At 40.8% G+C, this 16153-nt stretch overlaps 1 protein-coding gene across 9 annotated transcripts in view; it reads right to left on the minus strand.

Moving 5' to 3' along the window:
• The window catches only part of ELMO1 (engulfment and cell motility 1), a 550854-nt gene that overhangs the window by 168375 nt on the left and 366326 nt on the right, over positions 1 to 16153 (minus strand). For all 9 annotated transcript variants that reach the window (XM_073809835.1, XM_073809833.1, XM_033863159.2 and 6 more), the window contains one exon: positions 5877 to 6013. In XM_073809835.1, the coding sequence (XP_073665936.1) occupies positions 5877 to 6013 (137 nt within the window). The remainder of the gene's footprint in view (positions 1 to 5876; positions 6014 to 16153) is intronic.

A 16153-nucleotide genomic window follows, 5' to 3' on the forward strand; every position in this document is an offset into this window, starting at 1 on the left:
TTTGATAAAGGAGGCAAGAATATATAACGGAGAAAAGACAGCCTCTTTAATAAGTGGTGCTGGGAAAACTGGACAGCTACTTGTAAAAAAAATGAAATTAGAACACTCCCTAACACCATACACAAAAATAAACTCAAAATGGATTAAAGACCTAAATGTAAGGCCAGAAACTATCAAACTCTTGGAGGAAAACATAGGCAGAACACTCTGTGACATAAATCACAGCAAGATCCCTTTTGACCTACCTCCTAGAGAAAAGGAAATAAAAACAAAAATAAACAAATGGGACCTAATGAAACTTAAAAGCTTTTGCACAGAAAAGGAAACCACAAATAAGGCGAAAAGACAACCCTCAGAATGGGAGAAAATATTTGCAAATGAAGCAACTGACAAAGGATTAATCTCAAAAATTTATAAGCAGCTCATGCAGCTCAATATCAAATAAACAAACCCAATCCAAAAATGGGCAGAAGACCTAAATAGACATTTCTCCAGAGAAGATATACAGATTGCCAACAAACACATGAAAGGATGCTCAACATCATTAATCATTAGAGAAATGCAAATCAAAACTACAATGAGGTATCACCTCACACTAGTCAGAATGGCGATCATCAAAAAATCTACAAACATCAAATGTTGGAGAGGGTGTGGAGAAAAGGGAACCCTCTTGCACTGCAGGTGGGAATGTAAATTGATACAGCCACTGTGGAGAACAGTATGGAGGTTCCTTAAAAATCTAAATATAGAACTACCATACGACCCAGCAAACCCACTACTGAGCATACACCCTGAGAAAACCATAATTCAAAGAGTCATGTACCACAGTGTTCATTGCAGCTCTATTTACAATAGCTAGGACATGGAAGCAACCTAAGTGTCCATCAACAGATGAATGGATAAAGAAGATGGGACACATATATACAATGGAACATTATTCAGCCATAAAAAGAAACGAAACTGAGTTATTTGTAGTGGTTGCATGAACCTAGAGTCTGTTATGCAGAGTGAAGTAAGTCAGAAAGAGTAAAACAAATACCGTATGCTAACACATATATATGGAATCTAAAAAAAAAAAGCGGTTCTCATGAACCTAGGGGCAGGACAGGAATAAAGACACAGACGTAGAAAATGGAGTTGAGGACATGGGGAGGGGGAAGGGTAAGCTGGGACGAAGTGAGAGAGTGGCATGGACATATATACGCTACCAAATGTAAAACAGATAGCTAGTGGGAAGCAGCCGCATAGCACAGGGAGATCAGCTCTGTGCTTTGTGACCACCTAGAGAGGTGGGATAGGGAGGGTGGGAGGGAGACGCAAGAGGGAGGAGATATGGGGATATATGTATATGTATAGCTGATTCTTTGTTATAAAGCCGAAACTAACACACCACTGTAAAGCAATTGTACTCCAATAAAGATGTTAAAAATAAATAAATAAAGGCTTCAATGAAATAATTATGGGGCCACTTGCGTGCCAAGGTATCCAGCTCTGGTTTAGCTCTTCCCATGTCAATGAATAAGGCATGCTCTGAAATATTGGTAATAAAAGGCAAAAACACACAATACAAACTCAATGGTCTGAACCAATGGATTACTCTGCGGAGACTACTATATCGAGAAACTGTAAGAAAGTACGTTTCAAAGAATAAATATTTTAACCACTCTCTAATTCTACTTCTCTTATATAAATAAAAAACATCGCATCTGCTGCTTCCCCAGGCCTGGAGGAGCAGGAAGACAGCTGCTTTTCCAAACACTCACTTCCAGCAGCAGCATTAACTACCAAGCACTAGGTATCTACCAACTAATGTCCCCATCAAGGCAGGTTGTAGAAGAGATTCCTGTGTCTGCTGGAATCTGATATTGTTTGTTGGAAAAAAATCACAATTTTAGAGTGAGGGATGCTGCTTCTCCAGTAATGAGTTAAAGAAGGCAGATAGCTAAGCCGTTCTTACAGAACCCTGGGTCTCAGGTCAACAATTAAATCCACCATCTATGCTTCCATTCAAAGTGGTAAAAGCCTGGAAAGATGTCCAAGAAAGTTCAAAGAAACTGTGTCTCATGTTGGGCTCTTTTAAGATACTTCTGAATTCCCATTTGGACAATCTTAGCAAACAAGAAAAACATTAAATCTACCAGTAACACCAAACCCACATTTGTTCCTAAATTCAATCTCTTCTGCTACCAAGTTAATAACAAGAAGAAAAGTGAACTGATTAAAATTTCAGCTTCTCTCTTTTCCAATTTATTATCTGGTAAAGCAAAAGGTGGCTGATAGGCAGCAGGAAAAAATCAGAAAAGACATTCTTCACATTGAACTAGACGCCCTCACACAGGGTCCTTTTTTTTGTTAAGGCCGAAGAGACAAAAAAGAGAAGTAAAAGAAAAAGGACATAATTATATCTGAATTTGAGCAACCACTAGCAGAACTCTGCAACAGGTATTATGCTAGTCTACCAGCCAAAAGAACAACAAAAAACCTCATCTGTCCATGTTTCATTAATTTAAACTGATACCCACAGCTACAAATCTAATGTACTTACAACTTAAATACACATTATGGTAAGCAGAATAATGGCTCCCCGTTGATGTCCGTATTTTAATCCCCATAATCTGTGAATATATTTCCTTTTATGTCAAAAGGGAATTTAGGTTGCAGGTGAAATTGAGGTTGCTAATCAACTGACCTTAAAATAGGAACGATTACCCTGGATTATCCAGGTGGTCCAATGTAATCACAGGGGTCCTTACAAGTGAAAGATGGAAGCAGAAGAGGGATCAGAGTGATAAGTAATGTGGAAATGACTGAACCTGCAGTTGCTGGTTTTGAAGATGGACAAAGGGGGCCATTGAGACAAGGAATGCAGGCAGTTTCCAGAACCTGGAACAGGAAATGAAATGAATTCTCCCCAAGAGCCTCCAGAAAGGAACATAGCTCCGCTGACACCTTGATTTTAGCCCTGGGAGACCCATTTTTGGCTTCTGAATTATGGAACTGTAAGATAATAAATTTGTATTGTTCATGCCACTAAGTTTGTGGCAATATGTTCCAGCAGTACTAGGAAAGTAATAATACACGAGATAAAAAGTACATCACTGATAAACTCTTCTGGTTACAAAAGGAAGGCATGCATAGTATTAGAAAGAGGAAAGCAGACACAGTTAATGTAGAAAATTGAAATGCCTTGTCATACCCATCCCTGATCCTCCTCTGATATCCATTCTTAACCAATGAATGGACATGTGGAGTGGGACCCTCTGCCTCTCAGGCCTCCAGATGCCTGCCCACGGCCATAAGCTACCACCCCTACTCGGCAGCAGATGTGTAACATCACAGCTAGTTTACAATCGTCCATGGCAAAAAGATGGCACTAGGGCCACAGTGAGAAACTGTACTGGAACCTGGCTCTGAGATCTTGCTGCAGGAAGTTTTTGCAGCCATATAAGTTAATTACAAAAAGGTTTCAGCATGACCCTTTGGGGGGCTTGCCATCACCTAGCAGGACCTCACCCTGAGCAATGAGAATATCACCTCCACCAACCCGAGCACACAGCCATCATGAATAACACGGACCTGAGAGCCACGCTCGTCTCCTCCCTGAAGCCCCTCTCAGCAACTCCAGACGGAGGCCTCTGGTCTCCTTTGCTAACAGTGTATGTATTCTTGGGGCTTCATGTCCTAAACTTGTAAGTTCTACAGAAATTAAGTGTCTAAGTACTCATTCCCTTGAGCCATTCCTTTGCAGGAATTTGGTAATGTTTTCTATATACCTTATCTGTGCATAGATCAACAGCAATAATATTTGATTTTATTATTTACAGAAATGCAGATTTCTGTAATTCTGGAGAAGCGGGATGAATGAAATGCCCTCAGCAGATGGATAGCTCAGTGCCAGAACACATGAGTCAGTGAAGTCTCCTTCTCTTGGAGGAGTAAGTGTCCCAGGACACAAGAGCTGAGGACTGGATGGCTTTCAGAAACAGTGCAGTACAGGAAGAGTTGAACTGATCCAGAAGCAACGTGGCCATAGCAATTTCAGAGACTACTGATTTAACTTTCCCCTTTTTTTTTTGTGGCCTGATTGAAAAAAGGTCTCTGTGCTCCTTCTTCCCTCTCTCCCAAGGATAATTACACCTGAACTGCAAAGTCCCTCATAATCAAGTGAAGTACACTCAGGAGGCTACAGTTAACAATCATAAGGGAATTAATGGGCTTCTTTCCTCCACCTCCCCTCCTGACTCACGTCTGACCTTGGCTCTAGTTGCTCAGACACGTGCAGCTCTAGCATGCAATTTACAGATCAGTGTTTTCCACAGAGGGGAGTCCCTGGGGCCTATTTCAATGAGTTAAATAGATGGCCCAGACAAATATATAAAAGGACTGAAGATCACTTAGGCCCGTATACAGAGTAAAAAAACAATAAAAAAATTTTGTAAAAGTGATTATAACCACAATGAACAGCAACAGGATAAACACGAAGATGTAAAATAGGGCATCAAAATCACAAATTGTAGGGGAGGGGAGTAAAAAATGTGGATCTTTTAGAATGTGTTTGAACTTACACGACTGAACGTATCAGCCTAAAGCAAGTCAATACAGTTACAATACTCGAAAACCATGGTAACTACAAATCAAAAACATGCAACAGATTCCCAAAAACGCAAAAGAAAGGAACTGAATAGGTGGCTCAGAATGACTGGGATGGAATGGCGTTCTCTGCTACAACTGCAGCTAAGATCATTATATTGATGGAGACCGTCAGGTTCTAACCTTGGGGAAAGCTTGGGGAAGAGTGTCTTCTTCCCAATTTTCTTTCTTTATAACCAATATTGGTTCAAGATGCCATGGACCAGAAATATGGTGGGAAAGAAGAACCAGATATAAGTTCAGAAAAAAGAGGACTGGGAGGCAAAGACCAACAAGGACATCGAGTGACGCTGGAATTCAGGTATTATGTTATGCCCCAAGCACAAACCCATGAAGGCCCCACAGGATGACTGTGAGACCAGACACTTAGACGCTTAGAAACAGTTATGCCCCCCGTTACCAGGTCAGCAGGCATGGGTGATGGGGCCAACCAAAGCCAGAGTCACATATAGTAGCAAACCAGAATGATTAAAGACCTAAGCATACCTGTCCCAACCATCAGTTATTACTAGCCACGTCATGATTGCTAACAAGGCTTTGATCCAAGGATAAAGACTTCGTTTATCTTGAAAAGTGTCCACGATGCTTCTGCTTCCTTAAGTTGGTCAGCACTCTTCTCTCCACCCAACATTCACTCACAAACAGAACTGTGAAATTCACACTCTTCAAAAAAACCAAATGCTTTCTGTAAACCAAGACATGTTCCATATAAACTTACTCAGCTCCCTGAAAGAGGTCTTGCATTTTAATACTCGTTGTGACAGAGCAAAGGGCAGTTATCTCAACGCAGCCATAACCCACAAAGAAACCAAGTGACCACAGTAGCCTTCCTCATCTCATTCTCTCCCTGGCAGCCACCTGCACAGGTGGAGTGGAGGCATTTTCCCCACTAGATCTGTAATAACAAGGCATCCCAGACCAAGGCTTTTAAAGGAAAAAGTTCATCTTATCAATATTGCTCAAGAAAGGGTCTCTGCTGGTGGCCCCTGCTTAGTAAGCCAAAAAGAACAAAGGGGCTCCAAGCTTATCCCTAGAGAGATAAGAGCATCGCTGGCACCCAGCTTCCTGTCTGTATAGGTACGCCTTTCCTTCTCCAACCTTAACGTCACCTAAAATCACAGTCGTCCTCATTCTCCTTCCACACCCAGTGAAGGGACCATGCAAAGGTGGGTGGGCCTCCACTGGGCACACAGGAAGCTTCTGTCTCTGCTTCAGATTCTCCTTACCTTGTTGAAGTCTTCAGAGGTTGCCCTCATTTCCTTCCATGTCTTGTTCAGGAGCTGGATACAGATGCAGAAAAACTCCTCGAAGGATCTGTCGTGGGTGAAGAACATCGGGTGGAAATCGTTGCAGGTCTCACTAGCTGGAGGAAAGAGGAGGGAAAGAAGGGAGGAAGTGTGAGAAGGGAAATGAAAGGATACAGACACATGCTCCAAAGGGAGATGACGAGAGGCATATTTGGCTCAAGCCACAGTGGAAAAAAAGGCATTTTGAAAAGGCAACCAAAGGGTAGTCACCGTGAAACTTCACAGTTTAAGGTCAGATGGTCAGACCTACCCTTAGGCGCATATTTTGACCGAAGGAAGTGAGCTCCTAACTCACTCCATGATATGATCCTTATGGCTTTGGTCCAGGATCCGTGGTGTTGAATATGGGCTCTGCATCTGCCTTCTTGACCTTATAAAGGTTATTCAAACTGCCCTGTCAGTCACAGCTCTTCCATCACCCTTAATTTCCTATTTCTCAACAGAATAACTGGCAGAAGATGAGTTTTCCCGAATACACAATTAATTGCAACTTTGAAAATAGCATCCTTTATTTCTCCAGGGGGCTCTTTTTCCTCTTATGGCATTAAGTAGGGGATATTTGAGATCATTAACCTCAGACACCATTAACCATTTGTTTTACATTCTCAGACACAGATGGCTGGAGGTCAAAGCAACCCAAGTGGCTTTGAAGGCTGCAACTGGTTCGGTCCTGGACCAAACCCTGAAGTCAGTCAGACTGCCTTCAATCCACCCCATTACAAAGCTTCCTTAGTAATGGTCAGACCCAGTGCTTTGAGTTCTAGGTATGGCCACCTCTCTCCTCCTTCCCAGACCAGTACACCAGTCCCTTCATTCTCAGCTCTCTGTCAAGCTGACCTTTTTATAGCCCTTTTACGTACATTCATTTGATCTTTAGAACGCATCTTCCTGTTTATGTCTTAAGGGATGAGGATACTGGAGCTCAAGTAAGTGGGCTTTGTGACCCCCCCAAAACAAGATTCTAAATTTTATTTCTTTAAATATAAGCTGTTACTTACAGTGAAAGAATTCTGATTTTAATTGGAATCTATTTAAAGACCAATGCGTCTTCAAGACCCCAAATGATAGAATTTTAAGCTCTGGAAGCCCAGGAGAGGAGGATGGAGTGGGGCGGGAGTAGGGTTTACAGCAGAGAACTTCTGTACTTGGGGAAGACCCTGGTGCCCACCGTGTAGTTGAACATGAATTCTACTTAGAGAGGATCCTCGGGTGAAGGCCCCTGGTGAGTGAACCCTGATCAAACCTAAGAGGACATGCTCTACTTTGGGGGACACACTTATACACAAACCTCTTCTATCTTCACACTTTATCATAGTAAATTCTGTTTTCTTCCAGAGAAGGTAAGGGCATAGGCTAGCAACAGCTTGCAGTCATGCAGAAAAGGTTTGGGTCTGAGGGCAGAAGGTTTGAGTTCAAGTCCAGCCCATGACAATGAGAAGCTAGTCACTTCACCTTTCTAAGCCTTGATATTCTAAACTAAAAAATGGAAATGAAACCTCCTTGCCTTCTCCATAGGCTATGGAGAGGCTCAAATAACACGATTCACAGGAAAGTGCTTTGAAAGGATAAAAGTTGGAGCAAGGCGGTGGTGATAACAATGAATGTCGTGCCAGCATATTGTTTCCAGGAACATAGGCTGTTTTTTGATTCCTCCAATTCTTAAGTCAAGCCTGTTACATCTCAGAAATTAGAGGCAAGAACATATAAGTTATCCCACTCCAGCTCATTACCAGTAGAGATGGCAAAAGTGACATTCTGACCTGATACACAAAGCTATTTAAGGAACTTGAAAAGTAAACACAGGATTATGTGTTTGCTGCCCTGGGCAATGAGCTGTCACTTTCATAAGCACTGAAGCCAATAAAATTTAGCAGTCTACAGGAGCACTTTAAACCACTATCGCCATACAAAGCCTCATTATTAATCACATTATGAGGGTATCTTTTGGGGGGCTAGTGTGATTATATGTGTATTTTATGCCCTAGTTAAAGTTTTATGGGACTACTGGAGCTGAGCTAGCCAAACAAAACTGCGACCAACAAGCCCGTCTCTTGTTTGGGTGAAGAGGGAGGGAAACAACATCGTTAATAATAGGGATCGGGGCGGGGGGGCGGGGGGGACAGAAGATTGTGTATAACTCCCCAAGGGCTCTACAGGCGTTATCTTCACAGCAACCCAGGAGGTAGGCACGATGCTTATCCTCACTGTATATATAAGACAGGTGAAACCTGGAGAAATTAAGCCTTCCCTCACAAGCCTTTTTTAGGTGGCTCCACACGAGCATTGGAAACCCACAGTTTAGTTGACACAGCAGCCGCTTCCTGCCTTAGTTGATATCAAGAGCTCAGGGCATTTCCTTGTTATTGCTACTTTGAAAATTAATTTCTCCACCCACACTCCTAGATCTCCTTGGATTCCTCCTTCAACAGAAACCAGCATCCTGACCTGCAGCCCAGTGGGGCTCACAATAAGTGCCCAGCCAGCACCTGTTGATGGACAACACCTGGCCATGTGACAGTACCAACAATGGCCATGCCACTGTCACCAGCCACGTGCCAGGCACCATTACTGTTACTTATTACATCAAGCCCCTAGGAAGATAACATCAGTTTCTTTTTATAAAATTAGAAATAGGAGAGTTAGAAAATTGTCCAAGGTCACGTGGCTTTCAAGTGGCAGAGCTGGGTTTCAAACTCAGGTCGACTTGGCTCCAAAGCCCATCATTGTTGCAGTGACAGGACCAGGAATCACACCCAACATTCTACACCAGAGCCAGTGTTTTCAACCTCCACATGAGGATGGCTTTGCCATCATCCTAAGATTCTTTGAGACTCATCCCTTGGGATGAGGAACGGGCAAAGAGCAAATCAAAACAATTTGTTCCTTGACATGTTACAAAAGAAACAATGAAAAGACTGATATATTTTGGGATTTTACATCCTTAAAAGGATGTTCCTGTATTAGAGGCAAGGAAAAAGTAATAAGTATTAATACTTTTTTCCTCAAAAACATTCAAATTGCAGATATTCAGGATTGAGGATGATCGAGCAGGAAGGACTGGACCAGATTATCTGATTTGTTTCCCTCTTTTATTTTGCAGGTAAGAGTAGTGAGAAAGGCAAAATGACTTGTGCAAGAGATCATGATGGTGGAAAAGGGGCAAAGATGCTGGGAGCCAGGCTGCTGGGGTTCAAATACAGGTTCTTTTGCCTACTGCTGAGTCACCTGGGCAAGTCATTTCATCTGTCAATGTCTCAGTGTTCTCATCTGTGAACTGGGGGCAACAGTAGTATAAACTTCATCAGGTGGCTGTGGGGATTAAAAGGGAACAGTGACTACATGGAGAAGCTCAGTGCAAGTGTGAGCCAACAGGATTATGATGCTCGTCATCATATAGCAAGTGCACCCTGGCCCAGGCCATCCCAGTGATAAAGGTGAGCTTGTATCAGCTCACAGGGATGCCCTGACTCTCATGAACAGGTTCCTTAACTCAGAGGTTTAAACAAACAGATAAAAACAGAGAGGGGGAGGTTTACTACTGCTTTTTAAGGAAAATAAAAACACTTTTTGAGGAAAAAAAGTGAATTTGTAGGCAATGATTTTATACATGAAATTTAAAGAGAAGTTTTCAATGGGACAAAAATAGCAAGACTTTTCAAAAACCAATTTTTTTTTTTTTTTTTTTTTTTTTTTTTGCGGTACATGGGCCTCTCACTGTTGTGGCCTCTCCCGTTGCGGAGCACAGGCTCTGGACGCGCAGGCTCAGCGGCCATGGCTCACGGGCCCAGCCGCTCCACGGCATGTGGGATCTTCCCGGACCGGGGCACGAACCCATGTCCCCTGCATCGGCAGGCGGACTCTCAACCACTGCGCCACCAGGGAAGCCCCCAAAACCAAATTTTTTTAAGCACACTATTTTTAACACAATGAGATTCTCTTTTATAAAAAAAAATCAACTTACTGGTCTTTTAAGTCTGGAATATTAAGGTATTTTCAGGGCTGAGGGTGAAATGGGTTCTTATTAATTTACTGACACCTAATTCATTTATAAATAGGCCAACTTTGAAAGCTTCTATAATCCACACACCTTTGTTTTAAAAATAAAAAATAAGAATGCTATACACTTATGTAGCATTTTGCCTTTCAAAGTAGATTTGTCCCCATTTTTCATTGGATAATGTCAAGTGAGGCAGGTATCATCACTGGAGGCTCAAAGAACAAGGGCTACTGCAGTGAAGCAAGTAAACAATGAAAGGTGCATACAAAGAAAGGGTTCTAGTGCTGCCTTGTGACCTTAGAAGGTCACCTCAGCTCCAGGGCTCCAAGTTTCTTACCTGTAAATGGGCTGGTAAGGTTCCTGCCAAGTCTCAGATTCTAAGACATTACACACACGCACATACAAACACACACACCACGTAATGTAGTTTTAAGTCCCTAATATCCATCAATAATTATAGAACTTGGAGATTACACCTGCATTTAACCTATGTCCTAAAGTATTATTTCCTTGAATGACAGGATGGCTACACATTTCAGTTAGGGTGTTAGGGCATCAAAGTGGCATTTGATAGGCTTAGAAAATGTTTGATGAGATAGTATTTACTCTTCTTTTCATAAGAAACTTGTTATTTGTTTTCAGCCCCTTTCAATCTATTAATATCACCTAATGCAGACCATTACATAAGAAAATTACATGACTAAAGATAGAATGACAAGATGACACAGGCAAATGCACGTAATTTCTGCACTTTCACGGGAATTTTCTTAGACAAACATAATTTTTGACATGCTGAAAAGCTCTGTCCCATGCTTTCCATGACCCTTGTTATACTGAGACTGTGAACCCATTTGCAAGTGAATACAGGGACACATGTTTTGGAGGCACTAGGCAAACTTTGAGTATTTTTACCATGAAATAATGAGCTATTTCAACTGCAACAGTGTTTGGAAATGGTGCACTTTGAAAGAGAGATAAGCACTGGCCTAACACAAAGGGCATTGTGTCTTAAAATTCTGAGCTGCAGGAAGAAGGGGATAAATCATAAACACAGAAGCATTTCATACATGAAAACTGCCAGAGCGGTTGTAAAATCTTACTAGGTATCCAAAGCGTGGAAACTCAAACTAGAACTCTTTGTGGCTCTAGGGTCGGTCTGGGTAATACACCCATGAATTCTCAGATGCAATGTCTCTTTATACCTTTGCAGAAGATCTTACCCTTGTGACCTTTGAGTTTCTATTTTTAGAACGGCTATTCTTTAATAGCTTGGTTTTGGAGTTTTGGTGCTGTGTGGGAAGATGCTAAAAGTTCAAAACCTTTTGTAGGTGGGAGAGGTGAAAAGGAGAAGAGAGTGAGGACAAAGAATGTGAAGTTCCCCCACTGCTGAGCTCTGCTAGTGTAGAAGCTTCCACCCCTGCTATTTCAGGACAGGGGATCAGAGGCTTGAAAGCTGCTCAGCTCTACGCAGCCCCTGAAACCTGGTTTAATAGAACTCTGGATATTCTGTTCTATCCTCTCTCATGCCTAAAAATAGTATGAAATCGACACTAAAAAGACACACCGTCTAATCCAATGCTTCATTGTTCACTTTCCTTCTGGGCCTTTTTTTATGGACATGGAGAGAGAAAAAAATACCTACTAGTGTTAGGACTGAAAATCAGACACTAGTATCAAAAGATAGCCGACTCACAAAGATTGACCTGAGGCCACATCCCAGGCACACAGTTATGTGTTAATAAAAGAGCAGGTTCTAGAGCAAGGTCGGCCTGGGTGCAAATCTTGGTGTCACTACTCAATAGCAATGTGACCTTTATCAACTTACCCTTCCTCTGGGCCTCAATTTTTTCATTATAAAAAAAGGAAATGCATCTTATCAGATTACTGCTAAGATTAAATTTAAAGTGATACATGATTCACATATTAACAGATAAAACAAGCAACAGTAAGTGCTAGTTGTTACCAGTTTTAATAGCAAAATTATTATTGTACTTAGGTAAAATGACAAATTTGGAGGAATTATATATGCGGATAGAAAGACATTATAAAATTATAGTAATTAAAATAGCTTGATATTGGTCCATGAATGGAAAAACAGAATAGAATAGGATAGGGGGTTCAGATATAGTCTTTTTTTTTTTTTTCCAACATCTTTATTGGAGTATAATTGCTTTGCAATGGTGTGTTAGTTTCTACTTTATAACATAGTGAATCAGCTATATATATACCTATATCCCCATATCTCCTCCCTCTTGTGTCTCCCTCCTACCCTCCCTATCCCACCTCTCTAGGTGGACACAAAGCACCGAGCTGATCTCCCTGTGCTATGCGGCTGCTTCCCACTAGCTATCTGTTTCACATTTGGTAGTGTATATAAGTCCATGCCACTCTCTCACTTCATCCCAGCTTACCCTTCCCCCTCCCCATGTCCTCAAGTCCATTCTCTACGTCTGTGTCTTTATTCCTGTCCTGCCCCTAGGTTCATCAGAACCATTTTTTTTTTTTAGATTCCATATATATGTGTTAGCATATGGTATTTGTTTTACTCGTTCTGACTTACTTCACTCTGTATGACAGACTCTAGGTCCATACACCTCACTACAAATAACTCAATTTCGTTTCTTTTTATGGCTGAGTAATATTCCATTGTATATATGTGCCACATCTTCTTTATCCATTCATCTGTTGATGGACACTTAGGTTGCTTCCATGTCCTGGCTATTGTAAATAGACCTGCAATGAACATTGTGGTACATGACTCTTTTTGAATTATGGTTTTCTCAGGGTATATGCCCAGTAGTGGGATTGCTGGGTCGTATGGTAGTTCTATTTTTAGTTTTTTAAGGAACCTCCATACTGTTCTCCATAGTGGCTGTATCAATTTACATTCCTACCAACAGTGCAAGAGGGTTCCCTTTTCTCCACACCCTCTCCAGCACTTATTGTTTGTAGATTTTTTGATGATGGCCATTCTGACTAGTGTGAGGTGATACCTCATTGTAGTTTTGATTTGCTTTTCTCTAATGATTAGTGATGTTGAGCATCCTTTCATGTGTTTGTTGGCAGTCTGTATATCTTCTTTGGAGAAATGTCTATTTAGGTCTTCTGCCCATTTTTGGATTGGGTTGTTTGTTTTTTTGATATTGAGCTGTATGAGCTGCTTGTAAATTTTGGAGATTAATCCTCTGTCAGTTGCTTCATTCGCAAACATTTTTTCCCATTCTGAGGGTTGTCTTTTCGCCTTGTTTATGGTTTCCTTTGCTGTGCAAAAGCTTTTAAGTTTCTCAGATATAGTCTTGTATATACAATCACTAGATTTATGAAAAAGGTGACACCACAGTGAAAAGAATTTTCAATAACTTGTGCTGAGCCAATTATATATGCATCTAAAAAATGAATTATGACTCCCTACCTCACACCATCTACAAAACTCAACTCTAAGTAGATTATAGGTCTCAATGTGAAAGAAAAAACAATGAAGCTTCTATAAAATAAAGCAGAATACATTCATAACCTAGAGGTGAGCAAAGATTTCTTAAACAGGACCAAAAAGATTATTAACCCTAAGGAAAATGTTCATTGGCTTATATTAAGATCAAGAACCTCTGTTCATCAAAAGATACAAAAAAGATGGCAACTTCAGGGTAGGAGAAAAACGTGCAACATTACCTGGCAAAAAAAACTGGTATCCATAATACATAAATAACCCTATAAATCAATAATAAAAAGTGAGACAATCTAGTAGAAAAATAGGCAAAGTGTAAATAGGTACTTCACAAAATAAGATATCTAAGTGTCCAATAAACATGAAAAGATGCTTGGCTTTTTTAATCACCAGGGAAATGCAAATTTAAACTACAATGAGATATTTTCAAACATCACCAGAATGGCTACAATGAAGAGATTAAAAAAAAAAAAAAAAAACTAAGTGTGGATAAGAATGTGGAAAAAATGGAATTCTCATAAACTGTTGTTAGGAGTTTAAATTGGTTCAACTACTTTGAAAAGCAGTTTGACAGTATTTAGTCAAGCTAAAATATTCATAGCCAATGACACAGCAATTCTACCCAAAGATATAAACCCAAAAGAAATGCATACACAGGTGCTACATAAGAAAGGTACCTGAATGTTAATAATTGCCACTACTTGTTACAGCCAAAATCTTGAAGTAACCAAAATGTCCATCCAATACATTGGATAAATTATAGCTTACTCATATAGCAACATAATCACTACAAAGAAATAATTTTTAAAAACTATGCTGCACACAGTAACATGAATGAATAGAAAACACAATGTTGAACAAACAGAGCCCTCTACAAAGGACAACATACTATGTGGTCCTATTTATGTAAAGCTCAAAATGGAAAATTTATTGATGGTGGTGGAAACAGGGTATTGTTCTCTTGGAGACAAGAAGAAATTGGGGAGAGGGCAGCCCACAATTGTCTCTGGTGGTTGCATAATACTCTCTATCTTGAGCTAAGGAGTAGCAAAATGGATAGCTGGTGACTGGAAAATTCACTGAGCTGTGTTGTGCTTTCAGGATTTGAACACTTGTATTTATTTAAGTTACACTGGCATAAAAAAGTTAAGTTACAAAGGTAGAATATGAGCTTTCTAAGCAAATAAAAAGGAACAACAACATTTCAGACAGTGTAAAACTACAAACTACTGCAGATGATTTTGATGGGCTTTCAGAAGTAGTGCTATATTTGCCCTGCCTATCATCTCTGGAGCCAGGGATTGGCATTTCATACAGCCAGGTTTACTGGCTGGATCGAAAACATACAGCCTGTCTATGCAGGCATCCTAGTCCAATCACCTAAGTGGTATCAGCCTCTAATGTTGTTCAGGGGTACCTCTCCACACCTGGACTTTAGTTCAATTTCATCTGTTAGATGGATAAAAGAGTATATGTGTGCATTTACTTTTGTGAATGGGGATCCTGATCTCACTGAAGAGTATTGCAGATGCTGATGGAAAAGCTATAATACATTTGACTAGTTGTATATAAACTCTGAGTCACAAGTCTCTTTGAAATTAGTTTCCTCCCTGCCTCATTTACTTCCTTCATTCATTTATAGATCCTTCCTTCCATCCACGCATGTACATGTCCACCTAACTGTCCATACATCGGTCCATCGATGCATTGATCCACTCATCCATCCATCCACCCACCCATTCCTTCATCTACCCATTCATCCATCCATACATCAAACTAGCAAGGTAGTTAAGAGCATGGCCCTGGAGCCATTCTGCCTGAGTCTGGATCCTAGCTCTGCCACTCATTATCTATATGACCTTGAGTTCAAGGACAAAGAGAGATGAGTAAAAGATGAGGTGGAAGAAGTAGGCAGGCGTCAGATCATCTAATTCTTTGTAGAACATATTAGGGAGTGTGGGCTTTATTCTACCTACAATGGGAAGCCATTAACAGGGTTTAAATAGGAGTGGAATAAAGTAACAACTTCCTATCGCCTTTCTTCCCCTACCCTTTCTCTCTTTTTAATAGAATTAATATTCAGGTAATTTGAGGATTCCTGTTATTCTGGACTCCACTTACTTGATACTTCAGTGTATTAAGGACGAGTGATGAATCACATAAAAACTTGAGTACTAAGTGGTTAGGAGTCAGGACTGCGGCTAGAATTCTTCCTCTATACCTTCTCAACTGAGTCCTTTAATGTCACCAAGTCTCTGTTATTATGATGATAATAACAGTAATTTATATCTGTAGAAGTGAGTAAAGATATAGTGCGAGGATTCCCATAAAACACTTAGCATAGTGCCTGGCATATAATAAGCACTCAATAAATGGTAGCTATAAAATGTTGTGCAGAATACAAATATGATGTGTAATTTTCCCTCAAATCTTGAATTTAGTACAAGGTTTAGCTTGTGTGAAATCTTATTCACTTTAACCTCTTTCATGAAGGTATCAGTTCACCTGGAAGATTACAGAGCAGCATCTCATCATCTTACGTTTAACTAAATGACAAAATGTGCAGAAATTCCAGGAAATTAAGATTTATGATAAGAGTGAGCTAGGTAGGGCTTCCCTGGTGGCGCAGTGGTTGAGAGTCCGCCTGCCGATGCAGGGGACACGGGTTCGTGCCCCGGTCCGGGAGGATCCCACATGCCGCGGAGCGGCTGGGCCCGTGAGCCATGGCTGCTGAGCCTGCGCATCCGGAGCCTG

Source organism: Tursiops truncatus, chromosome 9, assembly GCF_011762595.2.
Source record: "Tursiops truncatus isolate mTurTru1 chromosome 9, mTurTru1.mat.Y, whole genome shotgun sequence".
NCBI classification, from domain to species: Eukaryota; Metazoa; Chordata; class Mammalia; order Artiodactyla; family Delphinidae; genus Tursiops; species Tursiops truncatus.